Source organism: Diadema antillarum, unplaced genomic scaffold, assembly GCF_040938485.1.
Source record: "Diadema antillarum isolate AM-2024a unplaced genomic scaffold, OU_Dant_1.0 seq00001060_RagTag, whole genome shotgun sequence".
NCBI classification, from domain to species: Eukaryota; Metazoa; Echinodermata; class Echinoidea; order Diadematoida; family Diadematidae; genus Diadema; species Diadema antillarum.
This window is the reverse complement of record NW_027271887.1, coordinates 767,034-789,332: the sequence shown is the minus strand read 5'-3', so window position 1 is coordinate 789,332 and position 22,299 is coordinate 767,034. Positions and strand designations below refer to the sequence as shown.

Genomic DNA, 22,299 nt, shown 5'->3' with positions numbered 1-22,299 from the left:
GAGTTGGTGCACTCTTTGGTGGAATATGTGCTATTTTTGATAACAAGAGGAATTATAGGGAAAATGTGAATGGCTAAATTCGTTATTGTTCGTGACCTATTCGCATTAAAACCAGGATCGGCACGATGCGCGTCTTCAATGTATATGAGAGGTGGATCGAAGGGGTCGGAGAGGTAGCCTATAATGCATTTTCAGAATTAAAATTCAATGATCATGACTTGTGATGCACGCTTTTGGTGGAATATTTGAGAATGTTCAATACATGTAAAAGATTTGAATTCTTTTGAACATGATAGCACTGCGGATACAAGCTCTATCAATAGTGCTACAAATAAGAAAAAATAAGAATAATAAGTTTGAAAATAAAGAGGAATGATCCCCGAAAAAAAAAATCAGGGGGACACGTTCCCCTCCCCCATTCCCAAAGGTGTGATATAAGGCCAGCTGAGCTGGACAAAAATAGAGAAAGAGATCAAGGAAGGGAGGGATGGAGAGATCGAGAAGGCCGCTTCAGTAGTGCCTATTATTATCTCGAACCTTCAGGGACTACAAATTCGAAAATAATGGACATTTCTTCACTTTTTTCTCATTTATAAGGCAACAATGATGCTGCTAAATGGAATTTTGAGGTCTTAAACAATGCTTTACCGCTGTTTGCCCTCTTAAAATGGAGAAAATTAAAAGGAGGTCACGTATATAGGCCTACTCCCAACACATTAACAATACTGTCAATAAAGCCAATAACGTGCTTGCATTTCTAAAACGCAATCTTCGCATAAAATCTGATGTTAAAGCCACAGCTTACAAAACGTTGGTTCGACCAATTGTTGAGTATGCTTCCACAGTTTGGGACCCATCTACCAAGAACCTAATCCACCAAGTGGAAATGGTCCAGAGAAGAGCTGCGCGATTCACTTTAAATCGCTACCATAACACCTCGAGTGTCACCAAAATGCTACAAGAACTTAATTGGACCACTCTGGAACAGCGCAGAGAAAATGACAGGCTAATTATGATGTATAAAATACACAATAATCTCACTCCTCTTTCAGCACAGGACTATATCATCAAACAGGCTACTCAGTTAACGAGAGCCTCGCAACCACACTCCTACCAGGTACCATATTCGAGAACTGAATCGCATCGCCATTCGTTCTTCCCAAGAACTGTAAGGAACTGGAATTCCCTGTCGTCAGAAATTATTTCAAGTATACGCTCGCGATAATCCAGCTTTTTGCTTTCTGAATGGCCGCTGTTGCACTCCATGGCGTACTCTCACCTCTTTGAGTATTTATCTGTAAAATCGCCTGAGTAGATCCGCTTGGCGCTTCTACGCCAGGACCTAGTATTCCCCCCTCCCCACCCCCGGGGGGTGGAAGGTTGAGGGGGTGGAGGTCTTTTATGAGACAGGCTACATGAGGTCTTTCGGTTGATCAGTTGTTGTTTATTCAGTCGTTTTCTTAGTAGTTGTTGTTTACGATTTCATAACAGAAACAAACTAATGTCGTACAGCTGATTTTACTAGAAGTATATCGGCAGACTATACTGGTGTAAAATATAAAGGTGGAACAGGGAGAAAAGAAAACTTTCTCTCATCGATCCTGCTTCATCTACAACGTTAGTACTGTCTTAGTCGCCCTTGAGTAGAGGTGACAGATCACGTGAGCAGTCCCTTTAAGACTGTAAAATCAAACAAATTAATGTCATGAGGAATAAACTGTAATACACAACCAAATTATCCAAAAAAAAATGCATGAAAACAATACGAGAAACTTCATGAAAATGCAAGCCTAAGCAAGAAAATTGAATTGAAAGAGAGAATATAAAAGAAAACTATAAAATTAGAGTCTCAACAGTCTCAACCTCCATATTATACACACATTAAAGAAAGTAATGATATCAAATGAAATCAAATGTTTTAACATGCAGCCTTTCTGTTAAGACTGCATGTAATACAAGCTTTGTCTTTTTAGTGGGTCCCTCCGGGGTTTTTTTTTTCACACATACAGTGCATATTGAAAACTATTTTATTTTCGTTATCTTAGCAATTATTGCAATGTATCGCTATACTGTTAGTTTTTTTTTCTTTTATAGTTGTCTTCTTTGTACAATTGTATGCATTGTTTCTGTCACTCAAGAAAGTGAGATTTATGTTTATGTTTGTATATTGTGGAAAAACGAATAGATAAATATGAAAAATATGAACTTGAAACTGTAGAAAAGATAAGGGCCAATTGGTCCCTATAAAACGATTTCTAATGGCTTTTTTTTTGGGATAATTACATCAGCCTACATTTTGAAAACAAGACAAAATAAACACAAAAGAAATGGCAACGGTTCGGACAACAAAACATTTTCAATGATTGGTCAAAAGTCTCTCCGCACGACCAAAAGAGGAAAGGAAGGAGGGAAAAAAAAGAACATGAATTTTGACATTTAAATTCTCTTCATGTGGCAAAAGTATTGAAGGAGGGAGAGGAAGTGAGAGATACGGAGAGAGAGAGGGGGAGATGGAGACCGGGAGGGGCTTCTCTGACCATGTAGCCCACACTCAATGCTCAAATACCACTTAGCTAGAACTTTGAGAGACTACAGATTGTAAGATATACTAGTAGATAAAGGACTTTTCTTTGTTTTATTTCATGCTTAGGCGTGAAGGATACATTGTACTTCTGTTCGGAAAAATAAGGTCTTGTATAAATGTCTGCTTATCTGTGACAGCTGTAAAAGAAAGAATAAAGGAAGGCAAAAATCACCCACATAAGGTCACGTAATACTAAGTACATTGTACGCGATAATCCAGCTGTTTGCTTCCTAAAATGGCGCCGACAGTTGTCCCGAGCGTACTTTGCAGCGAGTAAGCGTACGCTGCTGTGTTGTTTTTGTTGTTAGCTATTTTCTTTTGATCCATGACAAGGCAAATGTTTTATAGATTGCCTTTATCAGCTTTATGAAATGGCCAGCAATTTTACTTATAGAATTGTAGAATGCGATAGGATTAAAAATTTTGTGATGACTGCGTATCGAGTTAAATCTCATCGCGAGTCATAAGATACTACTTTTTTTTTCGTTGATTGCGCTTTGAAGTAAGACTATCAAATATACGTTACGCCAGCATAGCAACGCTACAACAATAATTGACTGCTGCGTGACAAAAGAGGGAAAAACGCGATAAATTTGTTTCCCTGAGCCAGTATATTTACATTCTACAATGACGGCTGGATTGTGTATTCATTGAAATATTACTTTACTCTAGTATTTCAGGTAAATAATTGTGAATTCTATCAAATGATTTGATGTAACGATGCTCGTGCGTGTTTTGCTGATTCGATAACTTGTTAGTGTGTAGTGGCGTCGTCTGAGTAGTCCCATCGCCTTCATATTATGTTGTGTACAGTCTCGCTCTCAGATCTTTGTGACCTAACTAGCCTACCCCTGTGGTTTACTACCTAGCGTTACCGTTATACCTATCCCTGCTGTAGAATTATGATCTAAATTACAGAGGAATACAGTGTCTAGTCGATTATCCTCCTTTATTCTTAGCAAAGACACGTTTGTCTACTAGTTTTCTAGAGTTTGTTGACTCTCCCTCTAGAGTTTGTTGACTACTTTTTTTTGTACCCATGGCATGGAATAAATTAGAAAATGATATAGTTAAGGTGTCATCGTCGGAGAGCTTCAAGGGGGCACTTACAGCATAACCACGCACGTGTATTCAACACCAAAGTCAGCGATATGCAGTGTGCTGCCCTGCTGGCTATAACTTTCAGAAGGTTCAGAAGGTTTAAAACTCTGTAGCGTTGGGACAGCACCATCATTAAATTCATTAAATTTCATAGTATAAACGTTAACGTTAGAAAGTCTGACTAAAAGTGCAATTTGCGGTGGGCCTACGCTCTCCAACCAAAGTCCAATATAACTGCTTGGAACAAAAGCATGCATGGGCTGTTAGTGTTGTATTTTGAAGCATTCAGTTGCGCCATAATTTTGTAACCGACACCCCTATCCTACTCCTAGCATCTGTCATTATCAATTGGCAATAGACACCTCTAACGTTACATGTGAAATGCATTCAATAATAATGCTTTTTCAATGTGCAGTTTATTTTATAATCTATGGTATCATTGTTTTGCTGTTGCTCTTTTCCTTTGGTATTTCAATATTATTTCGACATCATCAAATCCCCAATGAAGTATGTAAAACTACTGCACGCAGTCTCACACATGAAAGTTCGTTCTTTACGCGCAAAGCTATGCTGTAAAAGTGGATATTTTGGCGCGATGAATTTTTCACACTTTGCCGGGTTAGAAGCGTGTTCTTAATTCCGCGGAATCAAGACATCACGCACAGGAACATATGGCAAGCAAAATTATACGCATGCTTTTATTTTCACGCTAATTTCGGGTTGCGCAAAATGCGCGAAAATTTCAACACCGCGAAAATTTCCACCTTTACAGTAAATAGCGGGTGTCAGTTTCAATGTACAGTGTTGATGTGTTGGACACCTACTATACTCACAATAAATATATATATATATATATATATATATATATATATATATATATATATATATATATATAACCAGCTTTGAAATGCTGCAACATGCGCCAAAACTGTACATACATGTACGAGATGTAGGCCCATATCTACAGCTGTATATCCATCCAAATGCAATATAATATATTATATAGTATATAGTATTGGTACCATATTCTTGTAAAATTGTCATTTCTGCCAATATTCAATAAATAATTCAAAAGCAATGTGATACTGTATAGAATATCTAGACATCTATGCATTAAATGAAAAAAAAAATTGACAAAAGCCATCTTTTGCTTTCTTTGCATGGACTCTCCAGCATGAGTTCCAGGAATTCACTGAGAAGCCGAGATGGAGGTAGACCCTTCTCTGCCAACAGAACACAGCTCCCTCCCATTCAGAAGGACAACAAACCAAGGTACCCTGAAATAAAGCAGAGGGGATTCTACTCTGATGTCATCAGTGGAGATGGACCCAAAAAAGTCGGTGTAAGTCATGAGTATTTCACCTTCAAATCACAGGATAGGAGGTGTCAAGGTGCTCGTCAGATTTGCACAAAACATGAAGAAAAATCTCACACTGAGTAGATGTATAGATGCACTGATGTATGCTTAATGAAAATGGGCAGATGTCATTTTTATTTTTGTTTATCTACTTTTCTTGTTCCGGTAAGTTGTGCATAAAATGTGGTCAAGTTTAATTGTGCCATGGGTTTCATACTTGTGAAAAGACACTACCACATGGATCCATTGAAAGAGAGCTGTGTGGCTCATTCGCTTAGTGCGCTGCATGTTCATAATGAAAGAGTGTAACATAATCATGTGTTCCTTTGTTGCTGCATGATCAATGAAAGTGGACATGCTCTTAGAGGCTCAGAGTTTTTACAGTTATCATAAAGTAGCTTCCACTTGACCAACAACAGCATCAAAATATAAAGTACAATTTTTCACAGAATGGCATTTTACTTGTCTGTTTAATTGCGACAATCTTAGGAAACTACTTTTTCTCTTGTGTTTTCACTGTCTTGAGTGATTTTCTTGTTTTCTGTCGCTGTGATCGACTCAAAGCATACTGTACTACTGACTACCAGTGGGCAGATTTGAGCACTCTCTATCAAGCCACCATCTTTATTCTAGTAGACTAAACATGAATTGCTTCAAAGAATACTGCATTTGTTTCAAGCAATGCAAAATATCAGTAACCTATTAAATAAGACTTTCATGTCCATTGAAAAAACAGAAAAGGAAAGACTTCATAAACTCCAGAATGGATTAAGACCTTGTAATCTGTGAAGGTTGAGATCAGATGATGAAATGTGTATTGTATTTTTAAAGTTTCTTGGTTTCATTTCGACAGAATGTCCTGAGTGGGGCACCAGTGGAGCAGGATGTTCTGTGGAATGTTGCAAAAGACGAACACACACCAAAGACCACAACCTTCAAGGGACCAGAGGGTCCAGACGAACTCAAGAATGAGCTTGGAAAGCAGGTGTATGGACCAACCAGTGAGATCTTGGCCAAATCGGTAATTGCTTTTATGATTCATGTCCATTTTCATCTCATTTCCATAGAGTTGCATGTGAAGTTTTCATCTGCCAAACTTGCACAGTTTTTGAAATGTGCCCATTGCTTACATCTGAACTTTCACACTTTATTTTGTTTACAGTGTTTCTGGAGGATTTATCGTAGTCAAATTCTAATGAGGGAATGTTGCAAATGTTGTCTTTAGGAAATCTGTTCAGACACACACAAGCCATTTACATTTTATATGCTGAGTGGTAGACTGCATTTTTGCGAGCCTGGTAAAGCTTCCATTGTATTTTCTGAAAAATGAACTGATGATGCAAGCATAGGTCATTTTGACAGAGATAATCTGCAGTGAAAGTTTAACTTGCGTATCTCCTTATGCTTGGATGCCACAAACATACCTGTATTTGCAGTAGTCCTGTGTATCAAACTAGCTTAAATATGGTTTGTGAAGTTTTCTGCACTGCTAAACTCATTGTATCAGTGTGCATGTTCTCTCCCTCCTCCCTGTGTCTCTCTATCTTTGTCTAAACCATTCATTCCAATTCCTTTTATTTATTTATCTATTTTTTTTGCATCTTTGCCTTTCAGGACTTTCCAGAGAAGTCCTTCAAACCCAAAGTCCAGCTACCATACTTCGTACCCCCAGGCAGGTGCCCCCGCAAGATTGAGATCGAGAGGCGCAAGCGAGACTACCAGAGTCAGGACCTCGAGCAGCTTCTGGAGCAGGTTGGGGCGGAGACTACCAACCTCATGCCCAGGCAGATCCTGGGCAACCTGGCGGTCAGGTTGAACGGGGCGGGAGGCTCCGACCCCGCCCCCTTTCCCCCTTTCCTGCCCCTGGAGGTCTTCACGGACATGGAGTTTGACTGCCGCACCCCAGAGGAGTGGCTGCAGCTCGGGGTGGACAATGGCTGCAGAAACCCCATACCAGGCCGGGCCCTGCTGCCGGCATGGGACTCCCCCGAGGAATGTGAGTTTTAGGAACCCTTCATTGATCCTTATCACAGTGGACTGTTCGAATAATGAAGACAAACTGAAAACCTTGCATTGAGTGAATTCTTTGTACATGTTTTTGTTTTGTTTGTTTGCTTGCTTGTTTGTTTTTTCGCAAATCTTGCAATGAGTAATTTCTTTAAAACACACGCACAAAATAATCTTTTTGGCATATTAAAAAAGATCATCATTTCAAGACTGTTTTAAGAAGCAGAATAGAGTTTTCATCTGTGGAGAAAACATATCATTACCCGAGCACCTTACCTGATGTGAATAGTTCCTACACTGATGTTATTTCCTGATGTATGACTTTGTGCTACTATATCCATGTATGTAGATGTGATTCTACATGTATCTGAAGTTGGAGTATCATATCTGATCAATACTTATTACCTTTAGATGTAAATACGTGCCTAACAAAAAAGAAATAGATTACTGTTTATTATCAGCTGCTTCTTCAATTTTCGTCTTTTCAAATTTTGTATCTTTTTTTCATGTTGTTCATCCCATTTTTTGCAGTGGATCCCAAGGACCCAAGCGTAGAATACGAATGGTTTGATGTTGGTATGCTGGCCTATGACCCCAAAACCGAGCACTTTCTGGTACAGAAGACAGACCTCAATGGCAGGATTCTGGATGAGCAGGGAAATGTGGTCGTCAATGGCGGCAACAACGGTGAAGGTAGACTCCAATCATGTTATTTCATCCACTTTTTATAAGGAAATATACTGCAATTGAAATGCAGTGCTATAATCCTGTATCTGTCATTGTCATAATGAAGTGTACAGATTTGCAGGCATGGCACAGAAAGCAATGAGTGATTTAATATCATCTGTTCAGAGGACTTGTGGAATAAATTTAAGCAACAAGGCATACATTGAAAATTCTTTGCTCTTCACATTTGTCTGTGTGTCATCATCGGTGTTTCAATTTTCCCATTTGATAAAAGAAATCTCGTTGCACTTTTGAACAGTCACATATTGATTCTAATATACATCTGTCTTTGAAAGCTGCATAAAAAATAGGTGTATATTCGTATTCATGTAAGGTCATATGCACATAATATGGTACTTATGACAGTTGCTTTGGTTAGTCATTGGACAGTGTGAGAGGTCAGTTATCCTGACAACTTCTTGTGTCTTCACTTTCAGTTCTCCGTGCAGGCCAGTACTGGGTGCCCCGCATCAGGCTCATGTTTGCTGCTGAGGACCCCACAAACTTTGCCATGGCTGTGGGCAAGGCATTTCATCTTCGCCAACACACAGAAGCTCTTCTCAGGTACTTTTTGGTAGAAACTTGCCAACCCCTCAGCTCCTGACTATTTTTGCTCCTTGTCAATTTAAAGACAAAACTTGTGTAGTATTTATTTGCTCCTAGGTGAATATAGGAGGAGAAGGACTACCAAACTTTTAGATCTTGCTGCTCAAGAGACACCTGTACATCACAGACTGTTGTAACTGTAGTTGCATTTGTATTTGTGTTTAAATCATAATATGTTGACACCTTGTGTCATACAGAGGTAGCCAGGCAAACCTGACATTGAGTAAAATCTCCAAAGAATGTTATATTTGAAATGATAATGACATTAATTTTATGTGTGTGTGTGTGTGTGTGTGTATCTTTTTTTTTTTCGTACAGAAGTGGCATTTAGGGCAACTCATAGCCCAACATGACTTATGTGTGATTACTCTCCTTAATTTTTTGTTGTTGTTATCTTTCATTCAGGTACAATCTGTACATAGACTTTATGCCCATGGAGGGAGTCGGCGAACTTGACCCCGAGAGCCTGAAAAGGATGATAGAGTGGGCCAAGGGGGCACCCTCACTGGCTAAGGATAGAAAGTGAGTGTCTCATCACTATACAAGTGACGCACAGGTCTGAGTGCGTCAGACAGAATTATGTGCATAAGGTAACTATGGAATGCTTAACCCACGAGGCGAAGCCGAGTGGGTTTAGGCTAAATTCCATAGTTACCGCATGCATGCTATATTCCGACTGACACACGAAAAGACATGTGTGTCATCTGTTTTATAGAATGGGTAATTTTCTTGCCAAAAACCCATTTTCCTATCGTGTTACCCGATGACAAATTTACTGGATGCATTTCCTTTTGGCTTGCCTTGGACGAGAGCCCGAAAACCATGCATCAGTTTTTACTGGACGCATGGTTTGTCTTCAGAACCACGCACCCAGTAAAAACTGATGCATGATTGTTTTAGCTAAAAGGCATCTTGTACTGAGTGTGCGAACGCTTGCTCAGTGCGCGAACCATTGTTACAAGTGCATGTACTCTTGCTACAAGTGCGTGATAACATGTTTACCACTGTGACTCAGCGTGCGGCCAGTACAAAATTAACACATAGCTCTCGACCAATGAGATAGCAGGATTCTCGTTACCCAATGGCTGCTGAAGAGAAAGGGTACAATGGATAACATAGAAAACAGGACATATGCCCGGGCTTAGGCTGCATGTTTTACATTTCAGTGATCTGAGATGAATTTAGATGGAATACAATTGTTGACATCATTGAAAGGAAATTTGTGTGTATTTGTTTTTTCTCATTAGGATTCAGTACCTCAAAAAGCAATTCTGATAACTTTATTCTACATATTTTACTGGTGAGAAATCTGAATATAGCATAATAATTATTGACCGCTGGAAATATCTGATCATTTCCATTGCCACTGTTTCAAGGTAGAATCTCTGATACAGGAACAGATACTGCAGAAGTTGACTTATGTATTGGGCTCAGAGATTCTGTTCATATAACTGGCAAATATTACTGTCTAAACTCAAGCCTACTATGAAAGCAAAGTGCTGATGAATGATATTTCTTCAGTTTACACAGCCTTCTTTTTTGATAATTCAGTATCTATTGGTCGAAAATAAATAGCATTAAAAGGAAAGAGTAAAAATCAGGTGAATCACAGAAATATAAAATAAAGGGGAATCAATGCAGCATAACAAAATGAATACATAAAACATTACATATCAGATGTGATAAAAATACCCTGTAAGTTAATTATACAGATTCAATATAAATTTCAAACCTGTTTTTGAAAATGAGTGGCAAGTTTACCTTCTTTATGGAAATTCTATATTCTATTTCTTTATTATTATTATGATTTAAAAAAAAAAAAATCTTAACAGCCTTGATGACTACATACACACCCTGGAGAAGGAGATTAACATAGAGTTCTGCAGAACCATGAACCGCATAACCTTTGACCGGATTGTGTCCAACGACCCCGACACGTATGCTTTTGTCACCCTGCCAGAAATCAAGATGGAACGCGTACCCGACACAGGTAGGAATTATTCTGTTCCATTCATGGGCAAAAGCAGTACATCATGTGAGTTACAGACAGCAGTGATGGTGGGAAGGCTCAGTTAGTAGTATGTCTGCCTTGCAATCCAATGGCTTTGGTTTAAAGGTATTAGCCCACATTTGTAAACCTGCAGCAATTGGTCTCATAGTTAGCATGGAGCTTGGGTATGATTGCAGTAACACCAGTGCAAAATTTCGTTCCAATTAGTCCATTACTTTCATAAAAATAAATGAAAGTGCACCGTATGCATGTGTATAACGCTCGCTAGCTCCGGTCCACGTACGTACTACATGCATGCGATACATGTGTAAGTTACATGTACGTAGCTAGCCCGCGCTCGTAATTCGATATTGGGTCGGGTTGACCCGGTTTGAAAATTGATTTTAAAACGATGATTTTCTCTCTTTTATCGAATTGTATAGACAAAGAGCAACAGGTGAGGTATGTTACTGTTATAACTTGTACTTGAAGTCATATTGGACCTGTTTTATGCAGTTTTGATTTTTGTGGGTTTGCAAATGTGGGCTAATACCTTTAAGCTGTAGTGAGTTTTCTTGGGCAGTGTTGTGTGAATACATACTGTCCCCACAAGTGAGAGACTGAACACTCTGTCCCTCAGATGGGATATACACTAGAGGTCCTGTGTGTGAGATGTTTATAACTCAAACCTGCAAAAGATGTCACTTTACTCCCTCACAAAGAGCAGGGAGCAAACCCATTGGATTAGTTTGCCCCGTTCACACATCTACACAAGAAAATGGCCAAATGATGCTGATCCTGCTCCCGTGTTCTCCCCAGATGACTAGGAAATGTCAGCTTAAAGGTATAAATCTGTTACATCATTGTCCCGTGCGAGAGAAGAAGAAGAAAACACTAATTTGCATTCGCTACATGCACAGATATACCCTTAACTTTTTTTTTCCCTTTTAAGGTATGGTAAGCATGTAGTTTATAAGTACATCATTCAAGAATATTTTAACAATTATGTCTTCCAGGGATGTGCCCAGATGTCCCAGAATACCCGTTTGATGAGCAGTACGACAACTTTGCCTTCAACTCCCTGCTGACTCGCGAGGAGGCCATTTTTGCCATCAACAAAGTGAGAGCCGAGTGCAACAAGGTGTCGGCCATGTCCCTTTTCCACGTCCCGATGACCAAGTACATGAGGCTGGAGGAATTTGAACAGACCCAGAGTCAAGCGAGCTCCCAGGTCAGTTTGGTGACGTTGATTCGGTATTTGAATTTGTTCCTTTTATACTTTTTCTTATGATGTATATAATTTGGATATTGACATTTTCCCATTTTATGACTAATGTAACATGGATATCTTGGAAAGAGAAATGCCCTCCCCCTTTGCACTTCTAAAAGCAAGATTGATTTGAAGTTTTACATAGCCAGCATAAATTTGAGAGGCGAATCTGCTGAAGACTTTACAGAGAATACTTGGAGTGCTCCAGTAGAAGAGTTTCACTCTTCTGAGTGCCCTATGTGGGTCTATGCAGCATGCATTCTGAATCTAATGCAGAGGAATTATCCAACCCTATCCTTGTGGACTATTCAACGCCCTTTCCCTGTAGGTCCAGTTGTTCCTCAAGGACACCTGGATCACGACACTTCGTGCGGCCATCAGGACCAGTCTCCGTGACGTCGGCAAGGGCTGGTTCAATCTCCATGAGGCCAACTGGGAGGTTTACCAGAGATCCAAGCTCAAGAAGTTCATGGAGATGGTCAAGTTCTGTATGCAGGTGAGTGATCTTCCATGTCGTTTCATTCTAGATGTTTGTATCCCCCCTGCCATACACATGCAACAAAGGGTCCTTCCTTCTCTGTGCGAGAGAAGTTTCAGTACTTTGACGTAGAATTTGATAGGTAAAGTTCTAATATTAATAAACAAAAATCAATAGGTAATGTTGAAGGACTTCAGGAAATATTATTTCCTCACCATTCAAAGTTTTCACATTTTGACAATGCAGCTTCACAACGTCATGACATTGTAGCCTGTTCTTAATTTGTTTCGTAGTATCTGATCACTTTTTACTACATTTTTTCCCCAAAGTAATGATGTAAGGTTAGACTAAATTTTCGTCTCCTTTTCTCTCTTTCTGCGTCAGGACTCACTGCGGTATCTGGTCCAAGACTCGCTGGTCAACTTCACTCAGATGATCATTGATGCTTCATTCTCCGTCATGGAGCTGCCCGATGAGGAGATGACATGGGGCGAAGATCTCATCAACAGCAAGTTCAAGTGAGTGAATCTACTGTGTGAAATAAGATTGCATGAAAATGTTTTGCCTCATTTTTTACTTTGCCCATTTACAACAGCTCTTTATTAGAGCTGTCACTTTACCATGCTGATATAAACTCTTCTTAATGGTAAATGTCCTGCTTAGTGTTCTACTCCATTTCTTCATGCCCTGGTCATTCTCCTCCAACACAATTTCATCCAAAAGTGCTCATCACTTCATCATTTTAAAGTATTTGAGACTTTAAGCAGCGCATCTATGAGCACATATTTTGATTTTGTATATGAACCAACATGTAGTTCAATTTGTACATAGCATTTCTGCATGTTTCAATGTGTTTTAATTAAGTACAGATGTAGTTAAAAGTCTGTTGGCTGAAGAGGGAATGTGCTAAACTTATGAAAAGGAATTAGTTGTCAAAGCCAAATGTTAATGTCAGCAGTTGGGCAATCTTGTTTTCTGTTTCACCCAGGCCTGTATTTTCGATCAGTAGGTCTGCATGTCTTTCAGTCTGTCTGCTACATAACAAGTGTCCCTTTCATATATTCAGTCACATTAATCCATCCAGTCCCTGGGAGAAATTAGCAACAGAAATTGTCATCCTGTCATTGATTGGCACCTCTGAGTTTCACTGCATATTGAGTATTGGACAAAGATGAGATGAAGCGGGTGAAAAGCATAAAATCTGCACAAACTCAGAAGAAAAACAACAACAGATATTTTCTACTTTGAGCATGGAACATTAAACTGTATTTATCTTCTGTGGGTGTGTTTTCAAAATAAGAACGAGTTGTAACTGTAGATTGATAGGCTTCAAATGGTTTTCCAAGAATCAATAAGCAATTTTATATGATCAAAATAGTGTGTAAATGAACGAAAAACTGTTTTTCTTCCATTATGAAACATTACCAATGCATTATAATCAAAATCAGGGTCAAGATATACTGCACTGTGGGTCCTGGGACCTGGTGAATTAAATTGCAAAAATGCTGATGTTCACATGACATCGTTTCTTCGATTTAGACCTAAGAGGAACAGCCTCTTCCTGGTTGACCTGATTCTGGACAAAGAGGGCAGCCACTTCAGCACCAACCTGACCAACTTTGAGCCCGCACTCATTGGCCTCTTCGACAAGGGCATCAGCTCTACCCAGAACGTACCTCAGCTTGAGAAGGTATATGTTTTAAGATGTGCATGCCCCTTCCAAACAGAGCCATCATGAAGAAAACTCATAACACAGTCAGTTTGGCTAATGAAAAATAAGGCGACTCAAATGCATTGGGGCAGTCAACAATGATACATTGCATAGTTATAGTGCGTAATGGGATTTTAAGGTACGTATTTGTACAATGCACTTTTGAAAAGCTGAAAGACTTTGAAAATAGAATTAAATAAAAATATCAGGACTTTTGTTGTTGCTATGATTAAAATTTGCAAAGAGTTAAACTGTCAAACTATTCATTCTATCAAAAGAGTCACACAAAAACAATCCCAATGATGAGAAGTCGGCTTCTCTTGTGCCAGTTGGTGCACAGAGCAAGTACTATTTAACAAACAGAGCGCATAGAGTGTTTGACATGACCTCTGACCTATGACCCCTATGATATCATTTCATGCAGTACGTCCTTGAGGACATCTCCTGGGCTGACACGCCTCTGCTGGAGTCGGTCGGGGAACACGAGCCCCGTGTGGAAGAGCTGCGAGAAACCATCCAGACGGCCATCCGCAAGTCCCTCATCCCGCTGCGGGCCTATGCCAGGGCCTACGAACAGTTCCTGGAGGTCAACAACCTTGAACTCAATGACTACATGAAGTGAGTGATAGTTGTGTCATGACATTCCGTCATCATTCCTGACCTGTTGTTGTAAGCATGCTGGAGGAAAGGATACAAGTATGTATTTCAGTTTTGTCATTCTCACCAGGACAGCAGTATTTGGAATAACCCATGCAATGGCAGAATTCCATTGTTATGGAGAAAGAATGTTCATAACATATCCAGAGAAGTCATATGCACAATATTTGGTGTGAAAGCACCACCTTCTACTTATGTGTGATATTGTCGTTTAAAAAAAAAGAAGAAATGTTCACATGCCCCCTAGGTATCTGACTAGTAGAATCTTCTCCCTCCCTTCTGTCTGTCTTTCTTTCTGTGTGCAACATTTAAAAGACTTGTCACATAATATGGATTTTTAGATGTCCTCATTAATGCAACTGAAATGGTTTGCAGTTGAAGGCAAGTTCTGAATTGTTCCCAATGACCGCAAAATCTTTTGTGTGTGCAGAGCATTTCTCTCAATGTGAGAGGTTTTTGTGACAAAGTTGCTGTCAAATCACACCCCTCCCTCTCCCCCTCCCCATGTCTGACCGGCTCTCCCTCTTTCCCCCATACAGGGAGTACGATGCCACTGAGCACACGGCGGCAGAGGTCAAGAAGGAGATCGAGATGCACCTGCAGCGCAAGGAGTTCCTGGAGAACACCATCCCCTCCAACATCATGATCGGACCGTTCTTCATCAGCACGGAGAACGTGCGGCAGGGTCTGTCCAAGAAGCGCAAGGCCATGGCCAACGCCCTCTTGGAGCTGCTGGCCAAGAAACTTCGCAAGCAGGCCGAGGACGTGAGTTTCCAAGAGCCATGTACTTTAAATTGTTATCCACCTCTACTACCTGCTTCATGAAGTAGTAATTAAAGGATACTTCTTTTGGGTTCCAGGGAAATTACCCCAGACCCTTCCCCTGACCCTAACCCTAATCCTAATCCTAATCCTGAACCTAATGAAAGAATCCTTACCCAGACTCTCACCCTAAACCTAACCCTAACCCTAAACTTTACTCTAACCTTGTCACTAACCAGTATGTAGCCGGGGTAATTGTCCTTGGGGGGTAATTGCCCTGATATGCTTCCCTTGACCCTGGATATGTTCAGCCAAGTGAGCCATCAATGGCACTGAGTCTCACTCATGGTGTAGCAGGAGAAATATGGCTTCTTCATATTCCAACAACAGAGTGTCCAAAGATTTACCATCACAGATATGCATCGCACTTTGCAGACACATTGAGAAATGTAATACCGGGTATATATGATATTAGTTGTTCTGTCCAATTGTGTACACAGATGGAGATCTAGCCCATTTTTATCCAAGTGGATTTGTGCTCAAAGTTTGTCCCCCCAGTGCTGCTATCTATTACAAAAACTCAGTCCCATGCTCCAGGTTACATACTGTAGGTGTAAGTGGGTTTTCATGGTGAGAAAAAAAAATAATGCTCTGTAAGAATTAAAAAGCTGCCAATATGTTGCCCATAGAAGGCAGAAATTGCTTGCAAAATAACACACAAAAGTTACAGCAATACAGCAATTATTTGTGATGAAAATGCACTCATTGTACCGGAGTCTGACTTCAGCGGAGTTCTCATGTACTTTCCATCTCTGTTTAATGATAGGCATGCGAGGAGTTCAAGTACATCTCACGCAAGCTGTATGAGAAGCCAAACTGCATTGAGGACCTGTCCGAGCAGAAGGAATGGATGAAGTCCATCCCAGAGAAGCTCAAAGAGCACCAGGAGCTCATCGACAAGGCCATGACCGACTACGAGCTCATCGAAGAGTTCTACTACAGTCTGTCCACTGACGACTTCAACCTCAAGTAAGCAGACATCAGCAGTGCCCTCTTTGCCTACATCCTTTGACGTCTTTAATATATATGGAATTATATGTTGTGATTTGCATCAGACAATCATGAGCTATCTTTCAGTGTATCTATACTGGTCTCATCTGGGCCCTATTTCATAAAAGATGTTAGGAAAGCAACTCTTGCTGGCATGGCAACTTCCCATAGCAACAGCCAATCAGGAAGCTGGATTCTTGTCATTACCATGACAACTGCTGTTCCAGCAAGGGTTGCCATCATACCAACATTTTATGAAATGGGACCCTGCTCTTTCTCTTCTCTGCTAAGGACTTGAATCTAAGATTTACATAACTAGACAAAAAAAAAAAAAAAGGAGAAATGTGTCTCCTCAACATCTTCACTTAGCATCAATCTACATTGCATAGATCTTCAGTTTACTTGGTATGAATTCATATAAAAATGTTGAAAAAACAACAACAAATTTGCATTTAATTACATTCTCCTTTTCAATATCATCTATGTTGTTGTTTGGTTGTTGTTTTTTAGCTGCTGTGGTTGCATTACAATAACAATTCTAAATTGCTTTGATCAAAGTAAAGCACAGTGTTAGCATCTTCCCCTCACTTTGGGATTCATATTCAGGCTTGGTACTCATTAGTGAGAATTTCTGTTTTAGGATGAATTGGTGCTGTACCAGTGACTTCTGTGATTATTCTCTAAGAATTGATTCATCTGAAACTTTCACTCATATCTGTACCTGCCAGATGGAGCGCCATAGGCTGGCCCCACAAGATCGAGGCCCAGATGAATGCCACGTACGAACAGCTGGATGAGGACCAGGAACGGTTCCAGAAGATCCAGGTCGCAGACCAGAACTCCTTCCAGGACAGGCTGGATTCACTGCAGGTGAGATTTGATTTAAGTCTGTCAGGCTCTGTGTATGTGTCCCTGGATGTGAGAGGCTGTGCTGTTGCAAAAGTAATCAATGGAATAGACATGTGTGCTGTTGCTCCGGTTCTTGAAGCAATCTCAATAGACTACAAAGCCAATGTACACTTTTAATAAGGAAAATGTATATTCTTTCCTTTATTTTCTATGTGTTAAGTTAAGCAAATAGGGGTTTATTTATGAAATGTTCACATTTTGTATGAAAACTGCATATAGACATGGATTGATTACAAATTTGCTGTTGACTTGTATTTATCCTGGTACACAAGCATTTTCTTTTCCTTTTATGTGGTGAGATCGAGTTTTGTATAAATTATTGTCATGTAAGCATTTTAATCAATCTTGTCACATCATATTGTGATATTGTGTATTATAGTGTTCATATTTCATTCATGTTTGGGCAGAAATGTCTTTTTTTTTTGCACCATATCTTTACTCTAAGTAGATTTAGGCTACATATGGAGTTGCTCCACTTACAAAGTTGATTCCAAATGATATCCACTAAATCAAGAACTATGAGGAGTTACATCCCAGTATTGAATTCATCTCTTCTTCAGTGGTCAAGTCTAACTGTTTTTCCCCCTCCTGTTGAAATTAAAGATGGTGGTCGCTGGTTTCGCTGCCCACACCGACATCGGCAAGGCCCATGAGGTGGCCAATGAGGTGCGTCGTGTCAACAAGCAGCTGAAGGAATGCCAGCAACTGGCCGCCATGTACAACAACAGGGAGCGTCTGTTTGAGATGCAAGTCACCAACGTGAGTTTTCACAATACACATGATCTTGTGGCATCCTCTTCGTATCTATGAATGCCGGTGGTAGCCTATCTACATTTATGAACTGATATGAGTGACATATCTGACTGTAAGAGAATGGAAAATTATTGTTAAGAGTTAATAAAGCCTACGCATTATGTAAACTGGTTTCATTGTTACCAAGTACTAATAGTGATGTTGTTGTTTTTTTCAAGCATAGAAGGATTGAATGGATGTCAGTGTGCATTTTCAAGAAACTTCTTTCAGAAGGATTGTAAATTGCAACAATAGAATGTTTTCTTGTACATTTTTGTTTGCCTCTTTCTGTTTACACTACATGATTTTACCTTTTCTTTTCTCTGTCTGCACCTCCCAGTATGACAAGCTGAGCAAGCTGGTCCGTGACTTTGAGCCATTCAAGAACCTCTGGATAACATGCTCTGATTGGATAAAATGGCATGAGAGCTGGATGAACGACCCCCTCACTGCCATCGACTCGGAGCAGTGCGACAAGCAGGTCAACGACTCTTACAAGATCATTCACAAATGTGTCAAGACTTTCAAGGACATCCCAGGTAAAGGCTGCATACTTGAAAGATCAATAAGAAAGAAGGAAAGGAAGAACATGAACAGGTGCATGCAAAGAGCAGTTGAGACAGCTTTAGATTTACCTGACATTACCTGAGAGTCAAATGGGCAGTAGTGTGAGAAGAATGTGTAGTTATATTATAATTTCTCTGAAGAGCTTGTTCTTTTCAGTGTCTTTCAAATGCAAAATTCTCTTGATAGGAGAAGTGATAATGGAAAGAATGCACTCCATTATTAGAGCACATCTTTCACTTGAAGCAGAGAAAAATGTCAGTTTCAATAAATGAGTACCAAGAATCTTACTTCACAATTACAGCAAACATAAGCTCGCTAAGAATGACTCTTATCTAGCGAGGGCATTCATTTTAGAAAATATATTGTTTCAATACATTTGCTTTGCCTTTCTGTTTTAAGCTCGCCTTTTGTCTTGCTCTTTGTGTCTTATTAGTTTATTTCTTCATATCTGTCATGAGCTTCTATCATTTATTCTCCTTCATATCAATACTGTTCTTTCTCATTCAATTTCATGTCCATTTTGTTTCCAACTGTCTCTTCTAATGTTCTCATCTCTCTGTCACACACACACACACTCACACAACAGGTGTACAGCTGGTGGCCCAGAAGATCAAGGGCTGGGTGGAGGACTTCAAGCCATACATCCCCCTCATCCAGGGTCTGCGGAACCCCGGCATGCGCAGCCGCCACTGGGACATCCTGTCCAAAGAGCTGGGTTTCACCATCGTGCCCAAGGCCTCCCTCACCTTCAGCAAGTGTCTTGAGATGAACCTGCAGCAGCACATTGAGAAGATCGCCAAGGTGGCTGAGATTGCAGGCAAGGAGTACTCCATTGAACAGGTGAGAAGTCTACCCCCCCCCCCCCCCCATTTGAATTCTCTCTATTGCATATGAATGGAACCATTTCGTCGCTAGCAGTCGGGTGTGTAAGATGACTGTACGCTTCGTGCAAATAATGAGGTGATCTTACGCACACATGTGAAACATGTGAAGGTCAAGAGGGGTCACATTTAAGGTGTTTACTTGTCCACTTCTGGTAATGCACGGTGGGGCATGCACAGAGCATATATGTAGTACTCACATGAAATTTTATTTTTCTCAAATCTTTTTCGAGAGAAGTGATAAAACAAATGAGTAGTTTCCAATGAATCATATTTTAGAATGGCGTAGATGGATTGGTAGTCATCCTAGTCAAGAAAGGACACATCTGACGAACTTAGCACCAATGAATCAAGTAACAATCAGTCATTAATGTCTCGGGGACATTGAGCTGCTAAGACAGGAAACCTGTTTAAGGGTATGCAATCAGAATGTTATGCAAACATACTGGTAGGTTTTGCTGGAATGTCACTTGAATTTCCTCAAGTGAAACAGTGAACATAAAAAAAAATTCTTAAAGACAATTTCTTTCGATCATCCATGCATATGTGTGTTATCCGAACCAAGTTTTGATGAATGAATATTATTAATCATTGCTGTTATATGCCAGTAGGGTATTGAAATAAATGCAAACATCGATTTTAACACAAACTTGTTTCGCCACATCACCAATGACATTTCCTATAAACCCCACTACTGGCACGCCCCAGGCCCTGGATAAGATGGAGAGTGAATGGAAGCCGGTGGTCTTTGACATCATGCCTTACAAGGAGACGGGCACCTACATCATGAAGGGTTCCGACGAGTGCACCCAGCTCCTGGACGATCACATCGTCATGACCCAGAGCATGTCCTTCTCGCCGTTCAAGAAGCCCTTCGAGGAGCGCATCAGCACGTGGGAGGGCAAACTGCGCATGACCCAGGTGAGGTAGTCTTTGTCAACTCTTTTAACACATCTCCTTCAACAGAAATGAGATAAGCTCATCCTTGTTTACACACGATGCAGCATGAAGTAGGTTTATATGTTACTATTGTTGAAATGAAGTAGTGGTAGTAGTAGAAACTAGAAAAGCACTCTGAGAGCGCAGACCTCCGCCAAGCATGCAACCCATTTCCACTCGCACTGATCTTGTTTGAGATCAGTGATTGCCACCCATACGTACTGCATTGTGTGCTGAAAGCTGCCTGATTTCCCAATATAGAAGCCTTTGTTACATCATAAACCCTCAGCTGCACAGCGCGCCTCGCCCTGGCAGAAACTAGAGCACGCGCTTTAGTGTGCGCATGCAAACCTCAAATACGCGCAGCCTGAACTCCCTAGTTCATTGACCCTACCTGCCAAAATATCAAAAATCCTTCATAAATTCCCCAAAAATTCTCGGATCACTACCAAAAGTTAATCGTTTGTTACTTGTGTCATTCTCAACCTTTCCTGCAAGTTTCATCACAATCCGTTCACTACTTTTTGAGTTATTTTGCACACGGACAAATGAACGAACCAACTAACAAACAAACCAACGGTAACGAAAACATAACCTTCCCCTTGGCGGAGGTAATAACAGCAGCAGCAGCAGCAGCAGCAGGAGTTATAGTAGTTTTAATAGAAGTGTGTACTTGTAGCGATAGAAGTAGTAGTCTTAGTATCAATATTTGTAATTGAAATAGTAGCAAGTAGTAATATGTAGTAGTACAGTGGAAACTCGATATAACGAGATGGTCGGGACCGAGTCATTTTCCTCGTTATAGCCGATATCTCGTTATATCAGTAGGCATAAAAGAAGGCATAAAATAAAGACATTAATTTGCACATGTGGGACTACCCATCATATGTCAATCAATACTGATAACTTGATATTGTGTGCAAGGGAATTACTCACCTTTATGGGCAAGAAGATGTTTTTCGCCAAGGAAATCCAATATCAAGAATGTGTTTCTTATTAATTGTAGATGTTTGAATTTGTAAATTTGTATAGCTTGCGATTGTATCAAGATCGTCTGTGGATTGGTATGTGGTTATCGTATGGGTGTTTGTTGTGTGGAAAGCTTGAATATGGTCTGCACAATGCTGTGTGTGTATGTGACACATTCTGTATGTACATTATGACTGCGTGTGTGTGAAGACGGGGAATTCCCTAAGTAGAAGGCCAATCACAGCATCCGATTGCCTCACACCTGCTAAACGTCATGATGATGTCATGTACACATATGGCCGTCCCACCACATTTTCTGCATGTACCAGTGTGCGTGCACACATACACTTCACACGTACAACATGCAGTGCTAGCTGGAGTGCACTGAAGAAAATGATTATGTGTGTACAGTTTTTGGCGCATCAAGCTTTACAATCTCGGAAGATGATAGCTCTAGCACAGGCGAAGTAAAGCTTTACCGAAAGCATTTTGCTTAACCTCGCTATAGCAGGTTTGATTTACTATGTTTTTCTTTGTTTGGAAGTCACAAAATTTATCTCGTTATAGCAGTTATTTCGTTATAGCCGATCTCGCTATAAGAGTAGCATTTTACATAGACTTGTGTGGAAGGAAATTTGGGACCAAGAAAATTTCCTCGTTATAACCGATATCTCGTTATAGCAGTGTTCGTTATACCGAGTTTCCCCTGTAGTAGTAGTAGTAGTAGTAGTAGTAGTAGTAGTAGTAGCAGTAGCAGTAGTAGTAGTAGTAGTAGTGTAGTAGTAGTAGTGTAGTTGTAGTAGCAGTAGTAGTAGTGTAGTTGCAGTAGTACAAGGAGTAGAAGTAGTTCTAACAATCTGATTTCTTCTTATTATTTTCAGGATTACATTCTAAGTTTTATTATACATTTCTTATTTGTGATTATAGCTTCTTTTATTTTTTA

General features: G+C 40.1%; 1 protein-coding gene across 1 annotated transcript in view; it reads left to right on the top strand.

Moving 5' to 3' along the window:
- Positions 1-3,171: 3,171 nt before the first annotated feature.
- The window catches only part of LOC139743244 (dynein axonemal heavy chain 1-like), a 76,902-nt gene continuing 57,774 nt past the window's right edge, over positions 3,172-22,299 (top strand). The window contains exons 1-20 of the mRNA XM_071653740.1: positions 3,172-3,264; positions 4,859-5,027; positions 5,896-6,063; positions 6,657-7,038; positions 7,581-7,742; positions 8,213-8,339; positions 8,787-8,903; positions 10,214-10,371; positions 11,388-11,602; positions 11,970-12,137; positions 12,504-12,637; positions 13,659-13,809; positions 14,255-14,448; positions 15,027-15,252; positions 16,076-16,278; positions 17,028-17,169; positions 17,812-17,967; positions 18,341-18,539; positions 19,154-19,407; positions 20,157-20,369. Coding sequence (XP_071509841.1) covers positions 4,860-5,027; positions 5,896-6,063; positions 6,657-7,038; positions 7,581-7,742; positions 8,213-8,339; positions 8,787-8,903; positions 10,214-10,371; positions 11,388-11,602; positions 11,970-12,137; positions 12,504-12,637; positions 13,659-13,809; positions 14,255-14,448; positions 15,027-15,252; positions 16,076-16,278; positions 17,028-17,169; positions 17,812-17,967; positions 18,341-18,539; positions 19,154-19,407; positions 20,157-20,369 — 3,537 coding nt within the window. The 5' untranslated portion in view covers positions 3,172-3,264; position 4,859. The remainder of the gene's footprint in view (positions 3,265-4,858; positions 5,028-5,895; positions 6,064-6,656; positions 7,039-7,580; positions 7,743-8,212; positions 8,340-8,786; positions 8,904-10,213; positions 10,372-11,387; positions 11,603-11,969; positions 12,138-12,503; positions 12,638-13,658; positions 13,810-14,254; positions 14,449-15,026; positions 15,253-16,075; positions 16,279-17,027; positions 17,170-17,811; positions 17,968-18,340; positions 18,540-19,153; positions 19,408-20,156; positions 20,370-22,299) is intronic.